This window comes from Ips typographus, linkage group LG10, assembly GCF_016097725.1.
Source record: "Ips typographus isolate SLU linkage group LG10, UJ_Ityp_2.0, whole genome shotgun sequence".
NCBI classification, from domain to species: domain Eukaryota; kingdom Metazoa; phylum Arthropoda; class Insecta; order Coleoptera; family Curculionidae; genus Ips; species Ips typographus.
This window is the reverse complement of record NC_138431.1, coordinates 2,657,004-2,682,875: the sequence shown is the minus strand read 5'-3', so window position 1 is coordinate 2,682,875 and position 25,872 is coordinate 2,657,004. Positions and strand designations below refer to the sequence as shown.

The following is a 25,872-nucleotide window of genomic DNA, read 5'->3' as shown; positions in this document are numbered from 1 at the left end:
CACTACGAGAATTGGTATAGTCCAGTAGAAAAGCGGTGTCAAAATTTGAACTGTCAGAAACACAGATTGCAAGGACAGTCAGGGACATAATCGTTGGTAAAACCCACTTGGAATAACAAAATGATTGTTTTAAGCACATTTAAGGATTCCTCAGTAAATTTCCTATCCAACAACCTGAAAAACACTACGATAATTGGTATAGTCCGGAAGAAACACGGTGTCAAAGTTTGATCTGACAGAAACACAGTTTGCAAGGACAGTCAGGGACATAATCGTTGGTAAAACCCACTTGGAATAAGAAAATGACTGTTTTAAGTACATTTTTGGAATCCTCAGTAAATTTCCTATTCAATAACCTGAAAAAACACTACAAAAATTAGTACAAACAGGAAGAAAAGCGGTGTCGAATTTTGAAGTGACAGAAGCACAGTTTGAAAGGACAGTCAGGGAGTAAATCGCTAGGAAAACCCACTTGGAATAAGAAAATTAATGTTTTAAGAACATTTTTGGATTCCTCAGTAAATTTCCTATTATATAACCCAAAAAAAAACACTACAAAATTTGGTACAGTCAGGGAAGAAGCGGTGTCAAAGTTTGAACTGCCACCCACAGTTTGCAGAGACACTCAGGGACAAAATCGCTGGTAAAACCCACTTAAAATAAGAAAATTACTCTTTTAAGCACATTTTTGAAATCCTCAGTAAATTTCCTATTCAATAACACAGTCAGGGAGAAAAGCGATGTCAAAATTTGAACTGCCAGAAACCAGAAACACTATCACTTTGACAAACCTACGATGCATTTTGCCTAAAAATAATAATAATTAAATTAGCTATCCACAAAAGTAAAAAAAAACATATTTATCAATTAAGTCATTTATTCAGGACTAATTTCTCATTAGTCAAGCTGACATAACATCAACTCCTTTACTACATTATGATACACAAGACCTACTAAGCCTATTACAGAGACATTGACCTTAAAATCGACAATTTGTACTTAAACGTGGTTTTAAAACTTTTTTTTTTTTCAATCAGGTTCAAGGAATGCTCTCATAATCATTCATGTTAAACACAGGATTTTTTAGCGTCAAACTTTCACTGAAAACGACACAAATCGTTTTATTTTACGGTCAATTTCGGTACCGAGAATCGGTAAATGATTCCCATGATTATTAGTTTTAGATTTGACTTTTTCTCTAAGTAAAAGGGTCGGTTTGTTTAAGAGGGTTTTATTGGCAATGCACTTACCACTCTGTTGGTAAACGATGTCAAAACAAATCACTAAAAAAAAAAACGAATAATGCAACTGTTATCTAAGCAGAATTGATGGAAGTTGGTTTTTCGCGACTATCCCCCAGCATAGCTTTGCATAGTCCATGAGAATTGAATTAACCGCGTTCCAAATTGTAACGCTTGGAGATTGAATAGTAAATTACAGTCTCCTGGTCTGTAGCAAATGACTTAATCCTAACCAAAATAAAAAAGGGACTTTTTTCACGCCTGGTCAGTTAAATCTTCGCTTCAGTTCGCTGCAGATTTAAGAAATATCGATTATTTAAAAATTAGCAGAACAACACTTTCTTGGTTACGTGCACCACCTCGATGGTGGGATCTGTATATAACAGAAATCTTTGTTGTTAGATGCAATTTTTGTGTTTTGTCTGCGTTCCAAGATGATTCTGCACGGGAGAAGCAGAGTTCTTGAGGTTAGTGACTATTTCCCGGATATTGTACAAGTGAAAAGTTTGTATACACGCGCGAGTTGGTGTAAGCACCATTTTACTCTTTTACAGGTTTGTCTGGTGCTTTTGATAGCGCACGGCGTCATCTCGGCTGAAAAAGAGCAGGAAGAACATCCTGCGGAAGAAGATTTCGATCCTAAAGATCCTGAATACAACAAGTTCTACGAAAGTGTTGCTGCTGCTTCCGCAGCAGTGAAAAACCAAGAGGATCCGTATGGATTTCACTTTGACTACGAAGAGGGCAACAAAGGACCATCAGGTACCAGATTTGCATTTTTCGTAGATTTTCCCTAATTGTACCAAATGTTATTGGATAGGAAATTTAATGAGGATTCCAAAAATTGACTTAAAACAGTCATTATCTCACTATAAGGCGATTTTCTTCTTAACTGTTCTTTCAAACCGTTTTTCAGACAGTTTATACTTTGACACCACTTTTTTCCAAAACTTTAAATGATTTTGTAGTGTTTTTTTCTGCCATTAGATAGGATATTTAATGAGGATTCCAAAAATGTGCTTAAAAACATGATTCGGTCACTCCAAGTGGGTTTACAAGCGATTTTGTCCCTGGCTGTTCTTAGATTACAATTTCACTAATTTGGAAATTGGTTACAATAAACAGTTTTTCGTAAATAACTCAAAAACGGTGAAAACGACGAAAAAATTGCAAGAAAGCAAAAATGTTCCTAATCAACTTGTTAACCCAACACCGTACATTTTCAGGACCGTTTTTGCTTGCAGTATACAGGGTGTGTATGAAAATTATGGTGATTGACTGTTTTTGGTCACCCAGTACGCAATTTTTTAGATAGAATTTTTTGCTCAACACCACTAGAAAGAGCAGCTCAAGACGGTTCATTTGAGTGGTTCAACCTCCCTGAACTCCTTGAAACAACGGAGTTACAGAGTGTTGGAATTTCAAACCACAACTTCAAGTGATTTGAAAATTTGTTGCATTAAACTAGTTTTTCCTAAAATAACTCAAAAACGGTGAAAATTACAAAAAAACTGCAGGAAACCAAAAATGTTCCTAATCAACTCCTTAATCCAACCCCGTAAATTTGCAAGACCGTATTTGCTTGCAGTATACAGGGTGTGTATGGAAAGTATGGTGATTGACTGTTTTTGGTCACACTGCACGCAATTTTTAAGATACCATTTTTTGCTCGACACCACTAGAAAGAGCAGCTCAAGACGGTTAATTTGAGTGGTTCAACCTCCCCGAACTCCCTAAAGCAACCGAGTTACAGGGTGTTAAAATTTCAAATCACAACTTTAACTGATTTCAAAATTTGTTGCATTTAACTAGTTTTTCCTAAAATAACTCAAAAACGGTGAAAGTTACAAAAAATTTGCATGAGACCAAAAACGTTCCTAATCAACTCCTTAACCGAACACCGTAAATTTGCAGGACCGTATTTGCTTGCAGTATACAGGGTGTGTATGAAAAGTATGGTGATTGACTGTTTTTGGTCACCCTGTACGCAATTTTTTAGATAGAATTTTTTGCTCAACACCACTCAAAAGAGAAGCGCAAAACGGTTAATTTGAGTGGTTCAATCTCCCTGAAGTCTCTAAAACAACCGAGTTACAGGGTGTTTAAATTTCAAACCACAATTTCAACTAATTTAAAAATTTGTTGCATTACACTAGTTTTTCCTAATAACTCGAAAACGGTGAAAGTTACGAAAAAATTGCAAGAAAGCAAAAATGTTCCTAATCAACTCCTTAACCGAACACAGTAAATTTGCAGGACCTTTTTTGCTTGCATTATACAGGGTGTGTATGAAAAGTATGGCGATTGACTGTTTTTGATCACTCTGCACGCAATTTTTAAGATACAATTTTTTGCTCAACACCACTAGAAAAAGCAGCTCAAGACGGTTAATTTGAGTGGTCCAACCTCCCTGAACCCGCTAAAACAACCGAGTTACAGGGTGTTCAAATTTCCAGCCAATTAATTTGAAAATTTGTTACATTTAACCAGTTTTTGCTAAATAACTCAGAACCGGTGAAAGTTTCGAATAATTTGATAGAAAACAAAAATGTTCGTAAAGAACTGTTAAACTAATCCCTGGACGTTTTACAGTCCGTCAGTGTCGCTACTATACAGGGGGTGCATGAAAATTCTAGTGATTCAGATTTATTACTTTTCAAATTAATTACAGAAAAATGTTTTCTTTCAAGCATATTTCAGTTATACCCATACATTTACTGCTCAAATTGGTAAATTTTACTTTACCTTACTGGATTACCACATTTTTCTATGTTCCTACTTGTGATCTTGTTACAGAGTCGTACGGTCTGAGCGACCACTTGAAAGCGAAAGCAACCAGCGGTTCAGTAGCGTACGCCCCTGCCCCCAAACAAAAAATCGATCCCTACGAAGAAGTGAGGCAATCAGTGGCGGCGGCACTCTACCACAAACCAGCCGCTTCCGAAAATGTCCCACTGAAAAAAGCTTATCCCGAGAAACAACAGGAACAAGCTGACGAGTCGGTGATACGTCCTGGACCACACTACATCAGCCATCAAGTGCCGTTGCCCGACTACTTCAAAGATGACGAGGAAGAAAGTGCCCAAAGCAAGGAAAGCGAAACCGTAGCTGTTCCGGTTAAGAGCAAAAACAAGAAGAAGACTAAGGTCAGTGTTTTGTGTCATCATTTTTAGATTTACTTGGTATTACCAGAAGGTTTTTGTTCAATCGACCAGTTGCAACCTAGACAGGTTTTATAAGACACTTATTAGGGCAGAATAAGCTAAAAACAAGACTAAGTTTGGAGTTTAACTCCAGTTAAATAATGCATTAACTTAGTTTTAATGCCATAGTTCTCTTATAAAACTACTTGGTATTATTAGAAAGGTTTTAACAGTGCTTTAAAGTTAACTGATGTTAATTAATCGTACAGGTCTTATAAGAGAGTTATTAAGGCCAAATAAGATAAAAACGTAAAGAACACTAAGGTAAGATTGATATCATAGTACTCTTATAAAACTACTTGGTAGTATGAGAAGGATTTAATAGTGTTTTAAAGATGAAACTGGCAGCACTTTTGCAACTTTTTAAGGAGTTTAATGTTGTTCAATCGATCAGTTACAACCTATAGGTTTTATAAGACAGTTATTAGGGCAGAATAAGCTAAAAACAAGACTAAGTTTGGAGTTTAACTCCAGTTAAATAATGCATTAACTTAGTTTTAAAGTCATAGTTTTCTTATAAAACTACTTGGTATTATTAGAAAGGTTTTAACAGTGCTTTAAAGTTAACTGATGTTAATTAATCGTACAGGTCTTATAAGACAGTTATTAAGGCCAAATAAGCTAAAAACGTAAAGAAAACTAAGGTCAGATAGTACTAGAGATAGTACTCTTATAAAACTACTTGGTGGTATGAGGACTTAATAGTGTTTTAAAGATGAAACTCGCAGCACTTTTGCAACTTTTTAAGGAGTTTAATGTTGTTCAATCGGCCAGCTACAACCTATAGGTTTTATAAGAGGCTTATTAAGACAGAATAAACTAAAACGTAGAAGAAAACTAAGTGTGGAGTTTAACTCCAGTTAAATAATGCATTATTTTAGGTTTGGTGTCATAGTTCTCCTATAAAACTACTTGGTATTATTAGAAAGGTTTTAACAGTGCTTTAAAGTTAACTGATGTTAATTAATCGTACAGGTCTTATAAGAGAGTTATTAAGGCCAAATAAGCTAAAAACGTAAAGAAGACTAAGGTCAGATAACTAGAGATAGTACTCTTATAAAACTACTTGGTGGTATGAGAAGGATTTAATAGTGTTTTAAAGATGAAACTGGCAGCACTTTTGCAACTTTTTAATGACTTTAATGTAGTTCAATCGATCAGTTACAACCTACAGGTTTTATAACAGGCTTATTAACCATAATAAACTAAAACGTAGAAGAAAACTAAGGTTGGAGATCAACTCAAGCCCAGTAACACATTTTTGTTATCAGTTTTATTGTTGAAGACATAATTATCTTATAAAACTAGTTAGTAGGATATAAGAAGGTTTTAAAAGTGCTTTACAAGACAAAGTCTTACAAACTGTTTTGTTTAATATTTTGTGGTTTACGTCCCTCGGTTGAAGGATTGATGTAGGTTTTTGGGAGTTGGATCTGTGATTTTTATATTTTTTAGGATCGTTTAGGACCTTTGAAGTTTATATGTATTTTTGACTTTCTCTTAACGAAATATTTCTTTTATTAAAAAGCGTAAAATTAATTCTAAATACAGTAAAGGAAGGTTTAAAACACTAGTAGAGGCATTTGGCACTCTTAAGAAGGTTCTCAGTCGTATTTAGAGGTCTATGGAACTCTCAAGATGGTCCTAGAGGCCTCTGGCACTTTTAAGAAGGTTCTCATTAGAATTTGGAGGTCTATGGAACTTTCAAAATGGTCCAAGAGGTCTCTGGCAATTTAAAACAGTTATAAGAATGTTTGAAACACTTGCAGAGGCCTCCGGCAATTTTAAGAAGGTTCTCAGTAGCATTTAGAGGTCTATGCAACTTTCAAAATGGTCCTAGAGGCCTCTGGCACTTTTAAGAAGGTTCTCAGTAGAATTTGGAGGTCTATGGAACTTTCAAAATGGTCCTAGAGGCCTCTGGCTCTTTTAAGAAGGTTCTCAGTAGAATTTGGAGGTCTATGGAACTTTCAAAATGGTCCTAGAGGCCTCTGGCTCTTTTAAGAAGGTTCTCAGTAGAATTTGGAGGTCTATGGAACTTTCAAAATGGTCCAAGAGGCCTCTGGCAATTTAAAACAGTTATAAGAATGTTTGAAACACTTGCAGAGGCCTCTGGCAATTTTAAGAAGGTTCTCAGTAGCATTTAGAGCTCTATGGAACTTTCAAAATGGTCCTAGAGGCCTCTGGCACTTTTAAGAAGCTTCTCAGTAGCATTTAGAGGGTTATGGAACTTTCAAAATGGTCCTAGAGGCCTCTGGTACTTTTAAGAAGGTTCTCAGTAGCATTTAGAGGTCTATGGAACTTTCAAAATGGTCCTAGAGGCCTATGGCAATTTAAAACAGTTATAAGAATGTTTAAAACACTTGCAGAGGCCTCTGGTACTTTTAAGAAGGTTCTCAGTAGCATTTGGAGGACTATGGAACTTTCAAAATGGTCCTAGAGGCCTCTGGCACTTTTAAGAAGGTTCTCAGTAGCATTTAGAGGTCTATGGAACTTTCAAAATGGTCCTAGAGACCTCTGGTACTTTTAAGAAGGTTCTCATTAGAATTTGGAGGTCTATGGAACTTTCAAAATGGTCCAAGAGGCCTCTGGCAATTTAAAGCAGTTATAAGAATTTTTGAAACACTTGTAGAGGCCTCTGGCAATTTTAAGAAGGTTCTCAGTAGCATTTAGAGGTCTATGGAACTTTCAAAATGGTCCTAGAGGCCTCTGGCACTTTTAAGAAGGTTCTCAGTAGCATTTAGAGGTCTATGGAACTTTCAAAATGGTCCTAGAGGCCTCTGGTACTTTTAAGAAGGTTCTCATTAGAATTTGGAGGTCTATGGAACTTTCAAAATGGTCCAAGAGGCCTCTGGCAATTTAAAGCAGTTATAAGAATTTTTGAAACACTTGTAGAGGCCTCTGGCAATTTTAAGAAGGTTCTCAGTAGCATTTAGAGGTCTATGGAACTTTCAAAATGGTCCTAGAGGCCTCTGGCACTTTTAAGAAGGTTCTCAGTAGCATTTAGAGGTCTATGGAACTTTCAAAATGGTCCTAGAGGCCTCTGGTACTTTTAAGAAGGATCTCATTAGAATTTGGAGGTCTATGGAACTTCCAAAATGGTCCAAGAGGCCTCTGGCAATTTAAAGCAGTTATAAGAATGTTTGAAACACTTGTAGAGGCCTCTGGCAATTTTAAGAAGGTTCTCAGTAGCATTTAGAGGTCTATGGAACTTTCAAAATGGTCCTAGAGGCCTCTGGCACTTTTAAGAAGGTTCTCAGGAGCAATTAGAGGTCTATGGAACTTTCAAAATGGTCCAAGAGGCCAACGTGTAGAGGCCTCTGGCAGTTTTAAAAAGGTTCTCAGCCAATTTAAAGGTCTCTGGAACTTTCAAAATGTTCCAAGAAGCTTCTGGCAATCATTCTGGGAAGGTTTAAAGACACTTGTAGAGAGAGGGCTTTGGTACATCTTAGTAGCATTTAGAAGTTTGTGGAACTTTTGCTTCTGAAAATAGTCCATGAAAGTCTTAATATAAGCATTTGTTCTTTTTCACTATACAGCGTTTTGGACACAGAACTGTTTAAGACGACTCGAGCAACTGGTAGTATGATATCACATTTTTATTTGATTTTTCTCTAATAAAATTAAATAAAGTATGTGACGTAACAGTTACTGATCAGAGAATAGTGACTTGGGTAACAATCTAAATTAATAATTGTTGTTGTCCAGGCTTCGAAACCCTATTACGGCCCTACGTCGGTGGAGGAAGCGGTAGCGGCTGAACCAACCAAACTGGAGCCCTTAACCTACTACGGAACCAAAAACGTGGACTACAACACCGGAAAGTCATCTTCAACGGTTTCGCAATATCCATCCGCCAGCGGATACCTGGAAAGCTTCCAAGCCCCTGCCGGCACAGAAAACCCTTACCAACAATACAGTTTCCCTCCCGTAGTCAACTATGATGCTTTGCAATCCAAGTACTTGGAATCGATAATCAGCACCCCAGCACCCCAAAAAAATATCGAAACCGCCGCTCTCAATGCGAAAAACGATGGTACTGCCGCCTCGTCAGACACCGCTCCCGAAAGTAGCAAAAACAAAAGTTAGTACCACCCACCACACTTTTTAAACATCAGAGTAATTAATTCTTTTGCAACTTGCAGATTGTAGGAAGATTGAAGGTCCGGAGAATGCAGAAAATATGAACTGCTTCGTGTGCGAGGACGCTGTCAACAAAGCCAAATACACTCAATGCTCTTACGCCGCTAATGCTGAACCTGTCAACCAATACGCAGGCAGTTCCGTCAGGTACTCCTCGGTCAAAGCCCCAGCCAACTTCCGGCCAAAGAGAAGTCCCACAAAAGGACGTTACAGCGAAGACCCTTACTTCCTGGTCGCCGAACGTAGCCGCAAATACTTTGATGATTTAGACAAGGAACAAGAAGCCGAAGAATCGGCAAGACAAAAAGACTTCCACTACACCCCCTTCGATGATGGAGAGTACGAAAGCTACTCGGAATCCCAAAGCGCTGAACTACTGAAACAACCCGGTGCTTGTCACAAAGTTGAACGTGACGGTTCGGTTTGTACAGTGTGTAAAGACCCGAAATCGGGAGGTAATTTCGAACAGTGCTCGTACAGTTCCGCTCCCAAAGAGCAAAAGTACGCCTACGTGGCCGAGAAGAAGTACGACAGCGAAGACGACGCACCGGAAGAAACTAAAGTGGTCACCAAGGAAGCTAGCGGAGGTGATGACACGCAGAAAGCTTCACCTTCCGAGCAGATTTTCCTCGCTGTTGCAGCTCCAGAAAACAAATTTACATCGGCCACTAAAAGCAAGATCTTCAAGGATCCAATTCCAGAACTGACAGCCGCTGGCAGCAGTATTGATGCCAAATCGAATGAAGATGATGACGATGAATCGGAAGTAGACGAGTCGGACGAATCCGAGTCCAAGAAAAAGGAAAAACAAATATCAGATGACTACAACTACGGTCTAGCTCCGTCTTACTCGTACGGTTATGGGGATTTGAAGAAAAACCGCAAATTGGTGGATGATGATCCTTACGATGTACCTGAACATTTTGCGGCTAGTATTAACAAAGAAAAAAAAGCTGGCTATGACGACGACCATTACGACGAATATCACTACAAACTCTTCCCAGAATTGAGCGAAGCTGAAGCTGAAGCCAGAAATGAGGAACAAACGGCAGATAATGCCCAAAAACCCCAAGACGTGGAAGAGGTAACTAAGAGTTCATTATGAAAATAATGCGCATGTTCTGGAACAAATATTGTTACGATTTTCCTGTGGGTTCACACAAAGTTTATTTATCTCAACAAGAAATAACTTCAATACACTCTGCACAACAAATAATTCAACTACTACAATCCACAATTCTACAGTATCTTAACTTCACAGACAAAATTGCAGTGTGTTAGTTTTAAGTTCCGGATATTGACATTTGGTTCATGAAAATTTACTTGTAGACAACTTTTCCTGTATCTTGACTTAAATTCGAACACTTGCAGATTGAAAATTGACTTATATAAGACCAAAAAGTGATATTAGATCAACGAAGTTTATCGTCTAGTCTTAGTCTTGAAAAGTGACTTAAGAAGCTTATAAACTGTCTTTATAGCCAATCTTCATAGTATTCAGACAAATTGAAATGCTTTAGTCTTGAAAATTGACTTAAGAAGCTTAGAAACTGTCTTTGTAACCAATTTTCATAGTTTCCAGACAAATTGAAAGACTTTAGCCTTGGAAGTTTACTAAAGAAACTTAAAAATTGTTTTTCTAGCCAATTTTCACAGTTTTCAGAAAAATTGAAAGACTTTAATTTTGAAAATTGACTTAAGAAGGTTAAACACTTAATTGTAGCCAATTTTCATAGTTTCCAGGCAAATTGAAAAACTTTAGTCTTGGAAGTTTACTAAAGAAACTTAAAAATTGTCTTTCTAGCCAATTTTCATAGAAATTTCAGACAAATTGAAATGCTTTAGTCTTGAAAATTGACTTAAGAAGCTTAGAAACTGTCTTTGTAATCAATCTTCATAGTTTTCAGACAAACTGAAAGACTTTAGTCTTGAAAATTGACTTAAGAAGCTTAGAAACTGTCTTTGTAGCCAATTTTCATAGTTTTCAGACAAATTGAAAGACTTTAATCTTGAAAATTTACTTAAGAAGGTTAAAAACTTAATTGTAGTCAATTTTCATAGTTTCCAGGCAAATTGAAATACTATAGTCTTGAAAATTGACTTAAGAAGCTTGGAAACTGTCTTTGTAACCAATTTTCATAGTTTCCAGACAAATTGAAAGACTTTAGCCTTGGAAGTTTACTAAAGAAACTTAAAAATTGTCTTTCTAGCCAATTTTCACAGTTTTCAGAAAAATTTAAAGATTTTAATCTTGAAAATTGACTTAAGAAGGTTAAAAACTTAATTGTAGCCAATTTTCATAGTTTCCAGGCAAATTGAAATACTTCAGTCTTGGAAATTGACTTAAGAAGCTTGAAAACTGTCTTTGTAACCAATTTTTATAGTTTCCAGACAAATTGAAAGACTTTAGTCTTGAAAAGTGACTTAAGAAACTTGGAAACTGTCTTTGTAACCAATTTTCATAGTTTCCAGACAAATTGAAAGACTTTAGTCTTGGGAGTTTACTAAAAAAACTTAAAAATTGTCTTTCTAGCCGATTTTCATAGAAATTTCAGACAAATTGAAATACTTTAGTCTTGAAAATTGACTTAAGAAGCTTAGAAACTGTCTTTGTAATCAATCTTCATAGTTTTCAGACAAACTGAAAGACTTTAGTCTTGAAAAGTGACTTCAGAAGCTTAGAAACTGTCTTTATAGCCATTCTTCATAATTTTAACCCAAATTGAAAGACTTTCATCTTGAAAATTGACTTAAGAAGGTTAAAAACTTAATTGTAGCCAATTTTCATAGTTTCCAGACAAAGTGAAATACTTTAGTCTTGAAAATTGACTTAAGAAGCTTGGAAACTGCCTTTGTAGCCAATTTTCATGGTTTTCAGACAAACTGAAAGACTTTAGTTTTGAAAAGTGCCTTAAGATGCTTCGAAACTGTCTTTATAGCCAATCTCCATAGTTTTCAGACAAACTGAAAGACTTTAGTTTTGAAGAGAGCCTTAAGAAACTTAAAAATTGTCTTTCTAGCCAATTTTCATAGAAATTTCAGACAAATTGAAATACTTTAGTCTTGAAAATTGACTTAAGAAGCTTAGAAACTGTCTTTGTAATCAATCTTCATAGTTTTCAGACAAACTGAAAGACTTTAGTCTTGAAAAGTGACTTCAGAAGCTTAGAAACTGTCTTTATAGCCATTCTTCATAATTTTAACCCAAATTGAAAGACTTTCATCTTGAAAATTGACTTAAGAAGGTTAAAAACTTAATTGTAGCCAATTTTCATAGTTTCCAGACAAAGTGAAATACTTTAGTCTTGAAAATTGACTTAAGAAGCTTGGAAACTGTCTTTGTAGCCAATTTTCATAGTTTTCAGACAAACTGAAAGACTTTAGTTTTGAAAAGTGCCTTAAGATGCTTCGAAACTGTCTTTATAGCCAATCTCCATAGTTTTCAGACAAACTGAAAGACTTTAGTTTTGAAGAGAGCCTTAAGAAACTTAAAAATTGTCTTTCTAGCCAATTTTCATAGAAATTTCAGACAAATTGAAATGCTTTAGTCTTGAAAGTTTACTAAAGAAACTTAAAAATTGTCTTTCTAGCCAATTTTCATAGAAATTTCAGACAAATTGAAATGCTTTAGTCTTGAAAATTGACTTAAGAAGCTTAGAAACTGTCTTTGTAATCAATCTTCATAGTTTTCAGACAAGCTGAAAGACTTTAGTCTTGAAAAGTGACTTAAGAAGCTTAGAAACTGTCTTTATCGCCAATCTTCATAGTTTTCAGACAAATTGAAATGCTTTAGTCTTGAAAAGTGACTTAAGAAGCTTAGAAATTGTCTTTGTAATCAATCTTCATAGTTTTCAGACAAACTGAAAGACTTTAGTCTTGAAAAGTGACTTAAGAAGCTTATAAACTGTCTTTATAGCCAATCTTCATCGTTTTCAGACAAATTGAAAGACTTTAATCTTGAAAATTGACTTAAGAAGGTTAAAAACTTAATTGTAGCCAATTTTCATAGTTTCCAGACAAAGTGAAATACTTTAGTCTTGAAAATTGACTTAAGAAGCTTGGAAACTGTCTTTGTAGCCAATTTTCATAGTTTTCAGACAAACTGAAAGACTTTAGTTTTGAAAAGTGCCTTAAGATGCTTCGAAACTGTCTTTATAGCCAATCTCCATAGTTTTCAGACAAACTGAAATACTTTAGTTTTGAAGAGAGCCTTAAGAAACTTAAAAATTGTCTTTCTAGCCAATTTTCATAGAAATTTCAGACAAATTGAAATGCTTTAGTCTTGAAAGTTTACTAAAGAAACTTAAAAATTGTCTTTCTAGCCAATTTTCATAGAAATTTCAGACAAATTGAAATGCTTTAGTCTTGAAAATTGACTTAAGAAGCTAAAAATTTGTCTTTATACTTAGTCGTCATGGTTTTCAGATAAATTGCAGAACTTTAGTCTTGAAAATTGACTTGTAGACATGAAAAACTACTTTCTCTAGGATTTCTGACTACAAATTCACACATCTAAACCTTGAAAATTGAATTGGTCACCAAAAAGTAACCTTAAACCAATGAAAACTGACATCAGAAGCTTGAAATTTGCATTTGAAGACAGTTTTCATGATTTTTAAACAAATTACAGCATTTTAGTCTTAAATACCGGATATTAACGTGTATTTAATGAAAATAAACTTGAGGCCTACTTTTTAAACTTTTTTTAATTTTTTTGTTTTTCATTTTCTTAGAACTCTGTACTATTTTTAGTGCTTTGTGCCTGAAAATTTGAATTTTAAGACTATTATCTAGCAGTTTTAGACTTGTCAGGCCTGAAAGCCAGTTGGTACATTCTCCACAGTCTTGAAAATGTCTTACTGTCTTACTAAAGTCATTTCTAGCTTTAAAAGTCAACTTTTAGACTATTTTTCGAAATAAAAAATTAGTTCTACTCAAGCCGGGGTCAATTTCGGTGATTTGCCTCTCTCCCTCATTAAACAACCAAACTTTGTCATCTTTTTGGTATAAACCCCGCAAAATGCCATCCGAAAAGTCTCAAGTTGTATGGGTTCCAACGACGATCCTTCTATAACACGTGCCAGGCCAGATGTTGCGTCCAATTCTTCCAAACAATGTTGCCAGGTCTACCGTTAAAACGGTATGTCTACTGTTTTAGTAGTTCTTTCACCGTTCCCCTGGTTTTTAATATCATTTCCATTATGTGGGTTGTGAAACAATTTATATACTGCGAATTGCCATAACCACATTTACGGTGTTATTTCAAGTTTGACACCGCTTTTCTCCCTGACTGTACTAAATTTTGTACTGTTTTTCTCAAGCTACAGAATAGGAAAATTAATGAAGATTCTAAAAATGTGCTTAAAACAATCATTTTCTTACTCTAAGAGGGTTTTACACGCGATTTTATCATTGACTGTCTCTACAAACTGTGTTTTTGGCAGTTGAAATTTTGATACCACTTTTCTTCTTGACTGTACCAAGTTTTTTTTGTGTTTTTTTCAGGCTATCGAATAGGAAATTTAATGAGGATTCCAAAAATGTGCTTAAAACAGTCAGTTTTTTACTCCAAGAGGGTTTTACCATCGATTTTGTCCTTGACTGTTCTTTCAAACTGTGTTTCTGGTGGTTCAAACTTTAATATCGCTTTTCTCCCGGACTGTACTAAATTTTGTACTGTTTTTTTTTTAAGTTTTAAATCTCTAAAAATGTGCTTAAAAGGGGTGGTGGGTCACGTGACTGCTTGGCTAAAATATCCTCTGAAACCACGTGATATCTGTCACTAATGTCAAAATTCGCCAAGAACCTGCAAAAATTACAGTTTTCGAAACGAGACGTGTTGAAACAATGAAAATCTGTATTTTTGAAGTATGGTTTATATAGCAAACTAGCATTATTTTTTGATCTATCTCATTTGACTTGGAAAGACTGCTTCCAAATCGGTCTCGGTCTTCTCCGATCATAAAAGGCGTCAATCCCTAACAATAGATGTATTGATCCTATCCATCCAAAGGCTCAAACCTCAAAAAAGTCTCCACAGAAATCCCTTTCAAGAACGTTGTAACATTCGTTTGAATCAGTTTTCCACTGACTCCCAGTACATCTCTCTTCCGTCTAGGGAACCAAAAAGGTCACAACGAGTCCAATCGGGACTGCAAGGGGGCTGGGGGACCACTGGGGTGCTGCTTCGTGCCAGAAAGTTGGTTGCGATGACGTGGCCAACTGTCTGGATCGAAAAAGTACCGCAGTGGCCTCCTTGCAGTCCTGATTTAGCTCCCTGTAGATTTTTTGGGAGGAAAGAAAGGAGAACGGAAAGCATTGGGAGTGGAAAACCTTCTAAATGCATGTTACCACGTTCTTGAAAGGCATTCCTGTGTAGGAGTTTTAGGATGCCTTTCGTGGCATTTCCGCAAGATGCAGGAGGAAAATGTTTTGACCAGAAAATGCGCACTACTCCTATAATGAACCATCATGAAAGTCAACACCCTAAATCATATTTCTTTTACTTTTCATCAATAATTGTTTTAGGTTCTAGCTGAATTTGCGAAAAAGGACCGTTCCAACTGCAAAAAAGCAGAGAAGAATGGCATGACGTGCTTCTTGTGCGTGGATCAAAACAAAGTCCAACACGAAGAATGCATGTACATTGCTGAAAGTAAACCGCGACCGACTCATATAGCATATCACGAGGTGCAACGGTTAAAAGATCCCCACGGTGAACATCTTCCTTTGATCGACACGGAAGAGTCGAAAAAAGTGGAGGTGACGCAAGCCGCCGACGCCCTTCCTTCCGAAACGTCCAAGAGGAAGAAGTTCTTCAAGAAGGTCATCACCACTCCACTACCTTTGGTGAATGCAGAGCTTGCGGCCGCAGCTTCTGATGTTGTGTACAAAACCGTAGTACCTTACGAAAGAGAAAAGAAAAGGTAAGAAGTTTGTTCTAATTTTGCAAGGCGTTCCACCCCATCAGATCCTTGTACTGAATAGAGATTTCATTCTTTTAAACGTCGTTCTCGCCATTTGTATACGTGCTTTGATCTCTATGTCAGTATAAGTACTTCCCAAGTACTTTTACCGCCTTATCCCCTCAATCATGAGTCGTTGAGGCTTAGCCGAGCATTTTCATGTTCTTCTCAGCCTTCCTCAGCTGCTTCACTGCAGCTGCACTTACTTTATTAATTAACTGATGAAGATACTCTATAAAGTTTCAATGCCACCACAGAAAAGCAGGGTATCATCCGCTTGTCTAATTGTATTCAGGAGGACTCCGTTGAAGTTCACTTCTTCCGTCCTTTAAACCTTCCATCTGACTGGAGGTTAAATAAAAGAGAAAACATTGACCGATAAGCTTTCTGCCACATAAATTTTGACGATTACCAACCAGTGTAACCACATGCAAACTACGAAAGAGTATACATCGATGAAGACCTGATAACAGACAAAACTTCCATAGAAAGGGGCGTCCGACAGGGAACCCAATGTCTCCCAATGCTCTGGAGAAAGTTTTCAAAAAACAAACTTGAGGTTTAGTCCTGACAAAAACGAACTTGAATCAATGCTGCATCACCAGATATTATCAAATAATGACGCTCAAATGGCAATGGATAGGACATGTTGCAAGGCAGAATACAGACAGGTGGACAATAAGACTACTACTACTACTACTACTCCGTAGCACTACAACCCAGGGTGGGTCTTGGCTGCCTTGACTATCTTCCTCCACCTGGAGCGGAGGTGGGTCATCGCCCTCCATTCTTGCTGGTCTACACCAAGGATAACCAAATCCTTAATGATGTTATCTCTCCATCTGAGGCTGGATCTTCCCAGTGGTCTTTTTCCTATTGGTGCCTCCTCCCCCGTTTTATTAGGGGATCGTTTTGGCTTCTTTGCAGGTGCCCTGCCCATCCTAGTCTGCCGGACTTTATCTCCTGAATGATGTCGGGTCTTTGATATATTTGGGCAAGCTCAGCATTGGTTCTCATCTTATAATGGCCGGTTTCAGCGTCTCTAACGGTACCATATATCATGCGCAGGATCTTTTTCTCAAACCTTCTTAGGAGCTCTGTTTCGCGAACTGTCAGTGTCCATGTTTCACTGGCGTATGTTGCTACTGGTCATATCATTGTTTGATAGATAACAATAAGACTGCTACATTGGAAACCTATAGAAACAAAAAGGAGTGTGGGAAGAATACATGACAGAAATGGTTTTAGAGCAGACTGGTAGTAGGAGTATTCCTTAATCACTCCTCCTAATCGTTTTGTAACTTCTCTGCTTAAGAGGAGTCGCTAAAAGTAGCGCGAAATGGATCGCCGACAGGGATAAGACCATCAGGCAGACCACCAAAAAGGTAGATAGACAATATCAGGAGAGCAATGAAACCTGATGACAAAAAGCCTTACTAAAGCAGAAAAAGAAAAAAGACAAAATTTATTTTCATCTTGCCTTGTTTTATGTTTAGTCGGTTTCAAGGACCAAATTTAGTGGCGTTCAGGTAAAGTAGGACATGGATTCCAGCTAATTGTCGTTCAGGTCAAACTTGCGTTTTCCCCGTATCCTGGCATGTTTAATACGCAGAAAAGTCTTCAACAGGTGGCTTACCAGGTTAATTAGTAGTTTTAGGATGCGTCTTTTTGGCGATTGTCACAAATGTTGAATTTAGCCAGTCCTCCCAGTTTTTCACTACTTTTTTATTAAGAATGAGCTAATTTGATTCCTCGAAAAGCCTTGGAGTCTTCTTTCATTTCCTTCTCCCCAACTGTTCTTTGGATTTTTCAATTTTTGATTTTAGATAATAGCTTTAGCCAGGATAGGCTGTCAGAAAATGCCATCATAGGCTCGTTCGTTTTCTGTAAATCCCCTGTCGGTCTGAATCCACAAGTTTATTTGCTTCTCTTCTGCCACTAGGTCCTCCCAGCATTTCTGGATCATTATCTATTGTCCATCTTAGCACCGAGAAGTGGTTTTAGAGCAGACTGTATTCCTTGATTACTCCTCCTAATTGTTTTGTAACTTTTCTGCTTAAGACAACTTGATGAATTGAAATTCTTCCTGAAGAATTGACGTACAACCTCTTCCGGTACTTTCCCGCACTGGACAGTCTCTTATTAAGCGGCTTTAAACCGTTGATGTACCAACATTGCACCTCCTCTAGGGCTGTCCCTGTCCTTGTTTGAGAGTTTTACTTTCTTTCCAACAAGGACTCACCAAAATAGCGTGAAATGGATCGCTGACAGAAAGAAAACCATCAGGCAGACCGCCAAAAAGGTAGAGAGTCTACATCAGGAGAGCAATGAAACCTGATAACCCAGTCAAAATGCGTTACTAAAGCAGACGAAAAAGATAGAGCAAATTAATTTCCATCTTGGTTCGATGGACCAATTTTATTTTTAATCGGTTTCAAGGACCAAATTTCAGTCAAAGAAACAGGCAAAGTAGGGGATGGATTCCAGATGATCGTCGTCCAGTTCTAACTCGCATTTCCCCCGTACCCTGGCATGTTTAATACCCAGAGAAGTCTTCTACAGGTGGCTTTACAGGCTAATTAGTAGTTTCAGGATGCGTCTTTTTGGCGATTGTCATAAATGTTGAATTTAGCCAGTCCTTCCTGTTTTTCACTACTTTTTCATTAAGAATGAACTAATTTGATTCCTCGAAAAGCGTCGGAGTCTTCTTTCATTTCCTTCTCACCAACTGTTCTTTGGATTTTTCAATTTTTGATTTTAGATTGTAGCTTTAGCCAGGCTAGACTGTCAGAAAATGCCATCATAGCCAATGTATTGGCTTGTTCGTTTTCTGTAAATCCCATGTCAGTCTGAATCCACAAGTTTATTTGCTTCTCTTCTGCCACTAGGACCTCCCAGCATTCCTGGATCATTATCTACTGCCATCTTAGCACCTAGAAGTGGTTTTAGAGCAGACTGGTAGTAGAAATATTCCGTGATTACTCCTCCTAATCGTTTTGTAGCTTCTCTGCTTAAGACAATTGAAATTCTGCCTGAAGAACTGACGTTCAACTCCGGATAGTCTCGTATTGGGCGCCTTTAAACCGTTGGTGTGCCAACATTGCACCTCCTCTAAGGCTGTCCCTGCCCTTGTTTGAGATTTTTACTTTCTTTCCAACAACGAGTCGCTAAAATAGCGCGAAATGGATTGACAGGAAGAAGAACACCACGCAGACCGCCAAAAAGGTAGAGAGACAATATCAGGAGAGCAATGAAACCTGATTACTAAAGCAGAAAAGAAAAAAGACCAAATTAATTTTTATCTTGGTTTGATGGACCATTTGTATGTTTTACTTGGCTCGATGGACCAATTTTATTTTTAATCGGTTTCAAGGACCAAATTTCAATCAAAGAAACAGGCAAAGTAGGGGATGGATTCCAGCTGATCGTCGTCCAGGTTAAACTCGCATTTCCCTCGTATCCTGGCATGTTTAATACGCAGAAAAGTCTTCAACAGGTGGCTTTACATTTTAGAATGCGTCTTTTTGGGGATTGTCACACATGTCAGTCCTCTCTGTTTTTCACTTCTTTTAAGAAAGGGCTCCATGTCCATTCACTCCTGAGTGTAGGCCTCTTCCAGGCTACTCTTCTTACAACATCCTTGTTCTTCTTCTAATCTCTATAATTTTTTACTCAGCACAGCAACGTTGTATCAACGTGTAATAAAGGTTTAAAAGACGTAGTAAACTATAGTTTTAATCAGTTTAAAGCACCAATTCAAACACTGATTAAAAACATATTATTGCAGGTACGTTAAGGAAACCATCAAAGACTCGAGAGGAGCAGGAAGTGCTCCGGATTCGGAACGACTGGAAGACGAATCCACCAAACAGAACAAAGAAACCGAAGAACCAGAATCGCCTAAAGAAATCGAAGTTGGTGATGAAGAAGGAGCCTACAGTCACGAAACCGAGCCAGTTTACAGCAAATTATACGGTACGGTGCTGCCTAAGTATATGGTGGAAAAAACCGATTATGAAAAAGACTTCGATGCCGCTTCTGGTTTCGCTTAAAAAAAATCCTCCTTCCTCCCCCTAATTTGACTAATTTGACACCGTACAGGGTGGTTTAAGGGCGCAGCAATGAAAATTAAACTTATACTCGAACTGACTACTTATTCAACTGGACTAAACTACGAATTGGCTTGTATAGAAGGAACTAAAACGTTTTCATTGCTGTGCCAAATTATTTAACACAATTTTGAAAATCTGAAAACAATTTGTTCCAATTTTTGGAGTGTGATACGTTTTAAAAAATTGTTATCGGTTACGTTTGAATTTAGTTTGTAAGAGTTAAACACCTGTTATTATTATTTACGCCTCGTTGTTTGTTATGACTGTTGAAAATAAACTAATAGAAAAAATACACTGTTGCCTGATTTACGTACGTAATAAGAGTGCACTGGCCTGGAACTGGTTCAAAAAACTGTAATATGCAATAATAAGGCAAAAAGAAGCGCGGTAATATAAAATGGTGAAATGCAAATTAGGTGTGGTTTTATGGTTTGGAAATGTTTAGAAAAAGTAAATTGAGTATTGAAATTTTTAGTGTGGACATGTTCAGTTTTAATAAAAAAAATCAATTAAGAATGAAGGAAATACCCGATTACTAAACACAACAATTTGCAGCAAAATTGTTAATATTTCAACTGGGAATGTTCTGCCTAACCAATTTCAATGCTGCAGACTACTCGTAGAAATGTTTTTAAAACTTATTACGCACGTTGCACAATGTAAAGGTTAACACATATAATGCGTGAAAAAAAAACTGTTTGACAGCTATTGTGACGTATGTCTCTGACATGTTCTGTCAATGTTAATTTGACAATTTTTGATCGCCTAAGTTCAAACATATAAATATACAAAAACAGTCAAAGTTTTAATAACTTCTGAAAGATCGAAGGCAAAATGTACTTTACAGCTTCATGGAAGTGTTTTTGACAAATGTGACGTAATAATCGGTATGTCGAGTGTCTTAGGGTCACGTGACTGCTGTCATAACTATGAAAGTTTGTCTCAGTCAGGTCGTGGAGCTTGTCAAAGTCTTAATTTATCCCAAATGCTCAAAAGCATGAATGTGCTTTACAACTTCATGGAAGTGTCTTTTGACAAATGCGACGTAATAATCAGTATGTCAAGTGACTTAGGGTCACGTGACTGCTGTCAGAACTATGAAAGTTTGCCTCAGTCAGGTCGTGGAGCTTGTCAAAGTCTTAATATATCCCAAATGCTCAAAGGCAAAAATGTAATTTACAACGTCATGGAAATGTTTTTGACAAATGTGACATAATAATCAGTGTGTCAAGTGCCTCAGGGTCACGTGACTGCTGTCATAACTATGAAAGTTTGTCTCAGTCAACAGGATGTGTAGCATAAAGTGTCAAGGTTATAATATCTTCTTAATGATCAAAAGTAAAATGTAATTTACAACTTCATGGAATTGTTTTTGACAAATGTGATGTAGGAATCAGTATGTCAAGAGTCTTAGGATCACGTGACTGCTGTCATAACTGTGAAAGTTTGCCCCAGTGAGACCGTAGAGCTATGAAAAAATTTAAGATTGAATAACACCTGAATTATTAAAGGAATAAGACATTTTTAGCTTCATAGAAGTGTTTTTGACATTTGTGACGTAATATTCAGTATGAGAAGTGTCTTAGGGTCACGTGACTGCTGTCATAACTGTGAAAGTTTGCCCCAGTGAGGCTGTAGAGCTATGAAGAGATTAAAGTTTTAATAACACCTGAATTATTAAAAGAATAATACATTTTTAGCTTCATGGAAGTGTTTTTGACATTTGTGACGTAATATTCAGTATGTGAAGTGTCTTAGGGTCACGTGACTGCTGTCATAACTGTGAAAGTTTACCTCAGTCAGGCCGTGAAGCTATAAAAGGGTCAATGTTTTAATAACTTCTGAAAGATCAAATACAAAATGTAGTTTACAGCTTCATGGAAGTGTTTTTGACATTTGTAACATTATTTTCAGTATGTCAAGCGTCTTAGGGTCACGTGATTGCTGTCATAACTGTAAAAGTTTGCCTCAGTCAGGACGTGAAGCTATAAAAGCGTCAAGGTTGTTCTATCTTTTGGATGATCAGACATACATGTACTTTTTAGCTTTATGAAAGTGTTTTTGACGTTTGTGACATGATAAACAGTATGTCCAGTGTCTGAGGGTCACGTGCTGCTGTCATAACTGTAAAAGTTTGCCTCAGTCAGAACGTGAAGCTATAAAGTGTGAAGGTTTTAATATCTTTTGAATGATCAGACATACATGAACTTTTTTCTTTTATGAAAGTGTTTTTGAGATTTCTGACATTATAATCAGTATGTCCAGTGTCTGAGGACCACGTGACTGCTGTCAAAACTGTGAAAGTTTGCCTCAGTCAGGAGGTGAAGCTATAAAAGAGTTAATGTTTTGATAACTTCTGAAAGATCAAATACATAATGTACTTTACAGCTCTATAGAAGTGTTTTTGACATTTGTAACATAATATTCAGTATGTCAAGCGTCTTAAGGTCACGTGACTGCTGTCATAACTGTGAAAGTTTGCCTCAGTCAGGACGTAAAGCTATAAAGTGTCAAGGTTTTAATATCTTTTGAATTATCAGACATACATGTACTTTTTAGCTTTATGAAATTATTCTGACGATTTTGACATGATAATCAGTATGTCCAGTGTCTGAGGGTAACGTGACTGCTGTCATAACTGTAAAAGTTTGCCTCAGTCAGGACGTAAAGCTATAAAGTGTCAAGGTTTTAATAAATTTAGACAGATCAAACACAAAATGTAGTTTACATCTTTCTGAAAGTGTTTTTGACATTTGTGACACGATAATCAGTATGTCTAGTGTCTGAGGGTCACGTGACTGTTGTCATAACCGTAAAAGTTTGCCTCAGTCAGGACGTAAAGCTAAGTGTCAAAATTTTACTATCGTCTGAATGATCAGACATACATGAACTTTTTAGCTTTATGAAAGTGTTTTTGACGTTTGTGACATGATCATCAAGGTTTTAATATCTTCTGCATGATCAGACATACATGAACTTTTTAGCTTTTTGAAAGTTATTTTGATGTTTGTGACATGATAATCAGTATGTCCAGTGTCTGAGGATTACGTGACTGCTGTCAAAACAGTGAAAGTTTGCCCCAGTGAGGACGTGAACCTATAAAGTGTCAAGGTTTTTCTATCTTTTGGATGATCAGACATACATGTACTTTTTAGCTTTATGAAAGTGTTTTTGACAATTGTAACATGATATTCAGTATGTCAAGCGTCTTAAGGTCACGTGACAGCTATCATAACTGTAAAAAATTGCTTCAGTCAGGAACTGAAGCTATAAGGTATCAAGGTTTTAATATCTTCTGAATGATCAGACATACATGAATTTTTAGCTTTATGCAAGTGTTTTTGACGTTTGTGACATGATAATCAGTATGTCCAGTGTCTGAGGACTACCTGACTGCTGTCAAAACTGTGTAAGTTTGTCTCAGTTAGGACGGGAAGCTATAAAAGAGTCAATGTTTTAATAACTTCCGAAAGATCAAATACAAAATGTAGTTTACAGCTTTATGGAACTGTTTTTAACATTTGTAACATAATATTCAGTATGTCAAGCGTCTGAGAATCACGTGACTGCTGTCATAACTGTGAAAGTTGGCCTCAGTCAGGACGTGAAGCTATAAAGTGTCAAGGTTGTTCTATCTTTTGGATGATCAGTCATACATGTACTTTTTAGCTTTATGAAAGTGTTTTTGACGTTTGTGATATGATATTCAGTATGTCAAGCGTCTTAAGGTCACGTGACTGCTGTCATAATTGTGAAAGTTTGCATCAGTGCGAACGTGCAGCTATAGTGTTAAGAGATATGTTCTATATGTTTGTTGAGACGAGTTACTCATTTTTTTCTTTGTTTATTGGGTCTTCTGTCTCACACAAAAAAGGTTTGTCGGGAAAATGGAATTTCGCACTATTTTCAACTAAGTTGAAAATAACATTAACCTAGTCGTCCCAACACAAGACCACTGACTTAGGCTCGGTCTTGTTACCTAAAAACGCTGACGTTTCGGTGGAAAATCTACCACCGTCTTCAGAGAATCTAAAAAAGAAAGAACACAACGGCAGAACACAGAAAACAACAACTTAATAAATATTAAACCTGATAATGTTCAATTTGGAACTCTGAGAAAGGTTTTGTCAATAAAAATTGACATAAATTTTGACTTTTGTCATTCCAATAGGAAAGGTTATCTATTGTTGTAGTGAAAGGTGGGTTTTATAATGAAAACAAAATTACAAGAAATTTCAGTTTCGTTTGATATGACCAAGTGTTATCTCCTCCTCTAGAATATTTAACCAAGTTTGGTCAATATTAATAGAGGATGTAGCAACACAGGAGTCATGGTTTAATCTAATATATGCACTTTCTTTTATTTTACGTCTTTTTGAAAAAGTTTCTTTGTCTATGATACTACATTCATTCCATTTGACTCTATGATCATTATCAAACGCGTGTTGGCATATATTAGATTTGTGAAAGTCTCCAGTTCTTAAATAATTTTGGTGTTCTTTAATACGTTTTTTTAATGGTCTGGAGGTTTCACCAATATAAAATTGATTGCATTCGCAAGGAATTTTATATATCACGTTTCTTGTAGATTCATTTTCATTGTGAGGTTTTGTTTTAGTTAAGTGTGATCTTAATGTGTTTTGAGTTCTAAATATTGTTCTGATGTTATATTTTTTAGCTATTCGTTTGATTTTGTCAGAAATACCTGGAATGTAAGGAATAAAAAGGTTAGTAAAAGGTAAAATTTGATTTTGATTTCCAGATTGTTTTGGATGTTCTAAATCCCTAAAACATTTATTAATAAATGTTTCAGGATAGTCATTTTCTTTTAGAACATTTTTAATGAATAATTTTTCTTTATTAAATTGTTCATTATTGCAAATAATTTTGGCTCTATCAAATAAACTTTTTAATATCTTCTGAATGATCAAAGACATAATGTACTTTCCGGCTCTATAGAATTGTTTTTGACATTTGTAACATAATATTCAGTATGTGCAGTGTCTGACGGTCACGTGACTGCTGTCATAACTGTAAAAGTTTGCCTCAGTCAGGACGTAAAGCTATAAAGTGTCAAGGTTTTAATAAATTTAGACAGATCAAACACAAAATGTAGTTTACATCTTTATGAAAGTGTTTTTGACATTTGTGACACGATAATCAGTATGTCTAGTGTCTGAGGGTCACGTGACTGCTGTCATAACCGTAAAAGTTTGCCTCAGTCAGAACGTAAAGCTAAGTGTCAAAATTTTACTATCGTCTGAATGATCAAACATACATGAACTTTTTAGCTTTATGAAAGTGTTTTTGACGTTTGTGACATGATAATCAGTATGTCTAGTGTCTGAGGGTCACGTGACTGCTGTCATAACCGTAAAAGTTTGCCTCAGTCAGGACGTGAAGCTATAAAGTGTCAAGGTTTTAATATCTCCTGAATGATCAAAGGCATAATGTACTTTACCGCTCTATGGGAGGTTTTTGACATTTGTACCATAATATTCTGTAGGTCAAGCGCCTGAAGGTCACGTGACTGGTGTCACAACTGTGAAAGTTTGTCTCAGGACGTGAAGATATAAACGAGTCAATGTTTTAATAAATTCTGAAAGATCAAATACAAAATGTAGTTTACAGCTTCATGGAAGTATTTTTGACATTTGTAACATGATATTCAGTATGTCAAGCGTCTGGGGGTCACGTGACTGCTGTAATAACTGTAAAAGTTTGCCTCAGTCAAGACGTGAAGTTATAAAGTGTCAAGGTTGTTCTATCTTTTGGATGATCAGTCATACATGTACTTTTTAGCTTTACGAAAGTGTTTTTGACGTTTGTGATATGATATTCAGTATATCAAGCGTCTTAAGGTCACGTGACTGCTGTCATAACTGCAAAAATTTTCTTCCGTCAGGACGTGAAGCTATAAAATGTCAAGGTTTAATATTTCTGAATGATCAGAGATACATGAACTTTTTAGCTTTACGAAAGTGTTTCTGACGTTTGTGACATGATATTCAGTATGTCCAGTGTCTGAGGGTCACGTGACTGCTGTCATAATTGCGAAAGTTTGCCTCAGTTAAGACGTGAAGCTATAAAAGGGTCAATGTTTTAATATCTTCTGAGTGATCAGACATACATGAACTTTTCAGCTTTATGAAAGTGTTTTCGACGTTTGTAACATGATATTCAGTATGTCAAGCATCTGAGAGTCACGTGA

At 36.5% G+C, this 25,872-nt stretch overlaps 1 protein-coding gene across 1 annotated transcript; it reads left to right on the top strand.

Moving 5' to 3' along the window:
• Positions 1–1,565: 1,565 nt before the first annotated feature.
• Positions 1,566–19,614, top strand: LOC145734634 (uncharacterized). The gene is made up of 7 exons (XM_081988112.1): positions 1,566–1,708; positions 1,796–2,003; positions 4,038–4,387; positions 8,150–8,525; positions 8,587–9,668; positions 15,113–15,510; positions 19,337–19,614. The coding sequence occupies exons 1-7, from the start codon at positions 1,676–1,678 to the stop codon at positions 19,599–19,601; spliced, it is 2,712 nt and encodes a 903-aa protein (XP_081844238.1). The 5' UTR covers positions 1,566–1,675; the 3' UTR covers positions 19,602–19,614.
• Positions 19,615–25,872: the final 6,258 nt, after the last annotated feature.

Excerpts from the sequence above, each read along its gene's own strand:
- LOC145734634 (XM_081988112.1), top strand. The coding sequence starts at position 1,676 with ATGATTCTGCACGGGAGAAGCAGAGTTCTTGAG. Across the intron at positions 4,388-8,149 it reads AAAACAAGAAGAAGACTAAG|GCTTCGAAACCCTATTACGG; the intron begins GTCAGTGTTTTG and ends GTTGTTGTCCAG. Across the intron at positions 8,526-8,586 it reads CGAAAGTAGCAAAAACAAAA|ATTGTAGGAAGATTGAAGGT; the intron begins GTTAGTACCACC and ends TGCAACTTGCAG.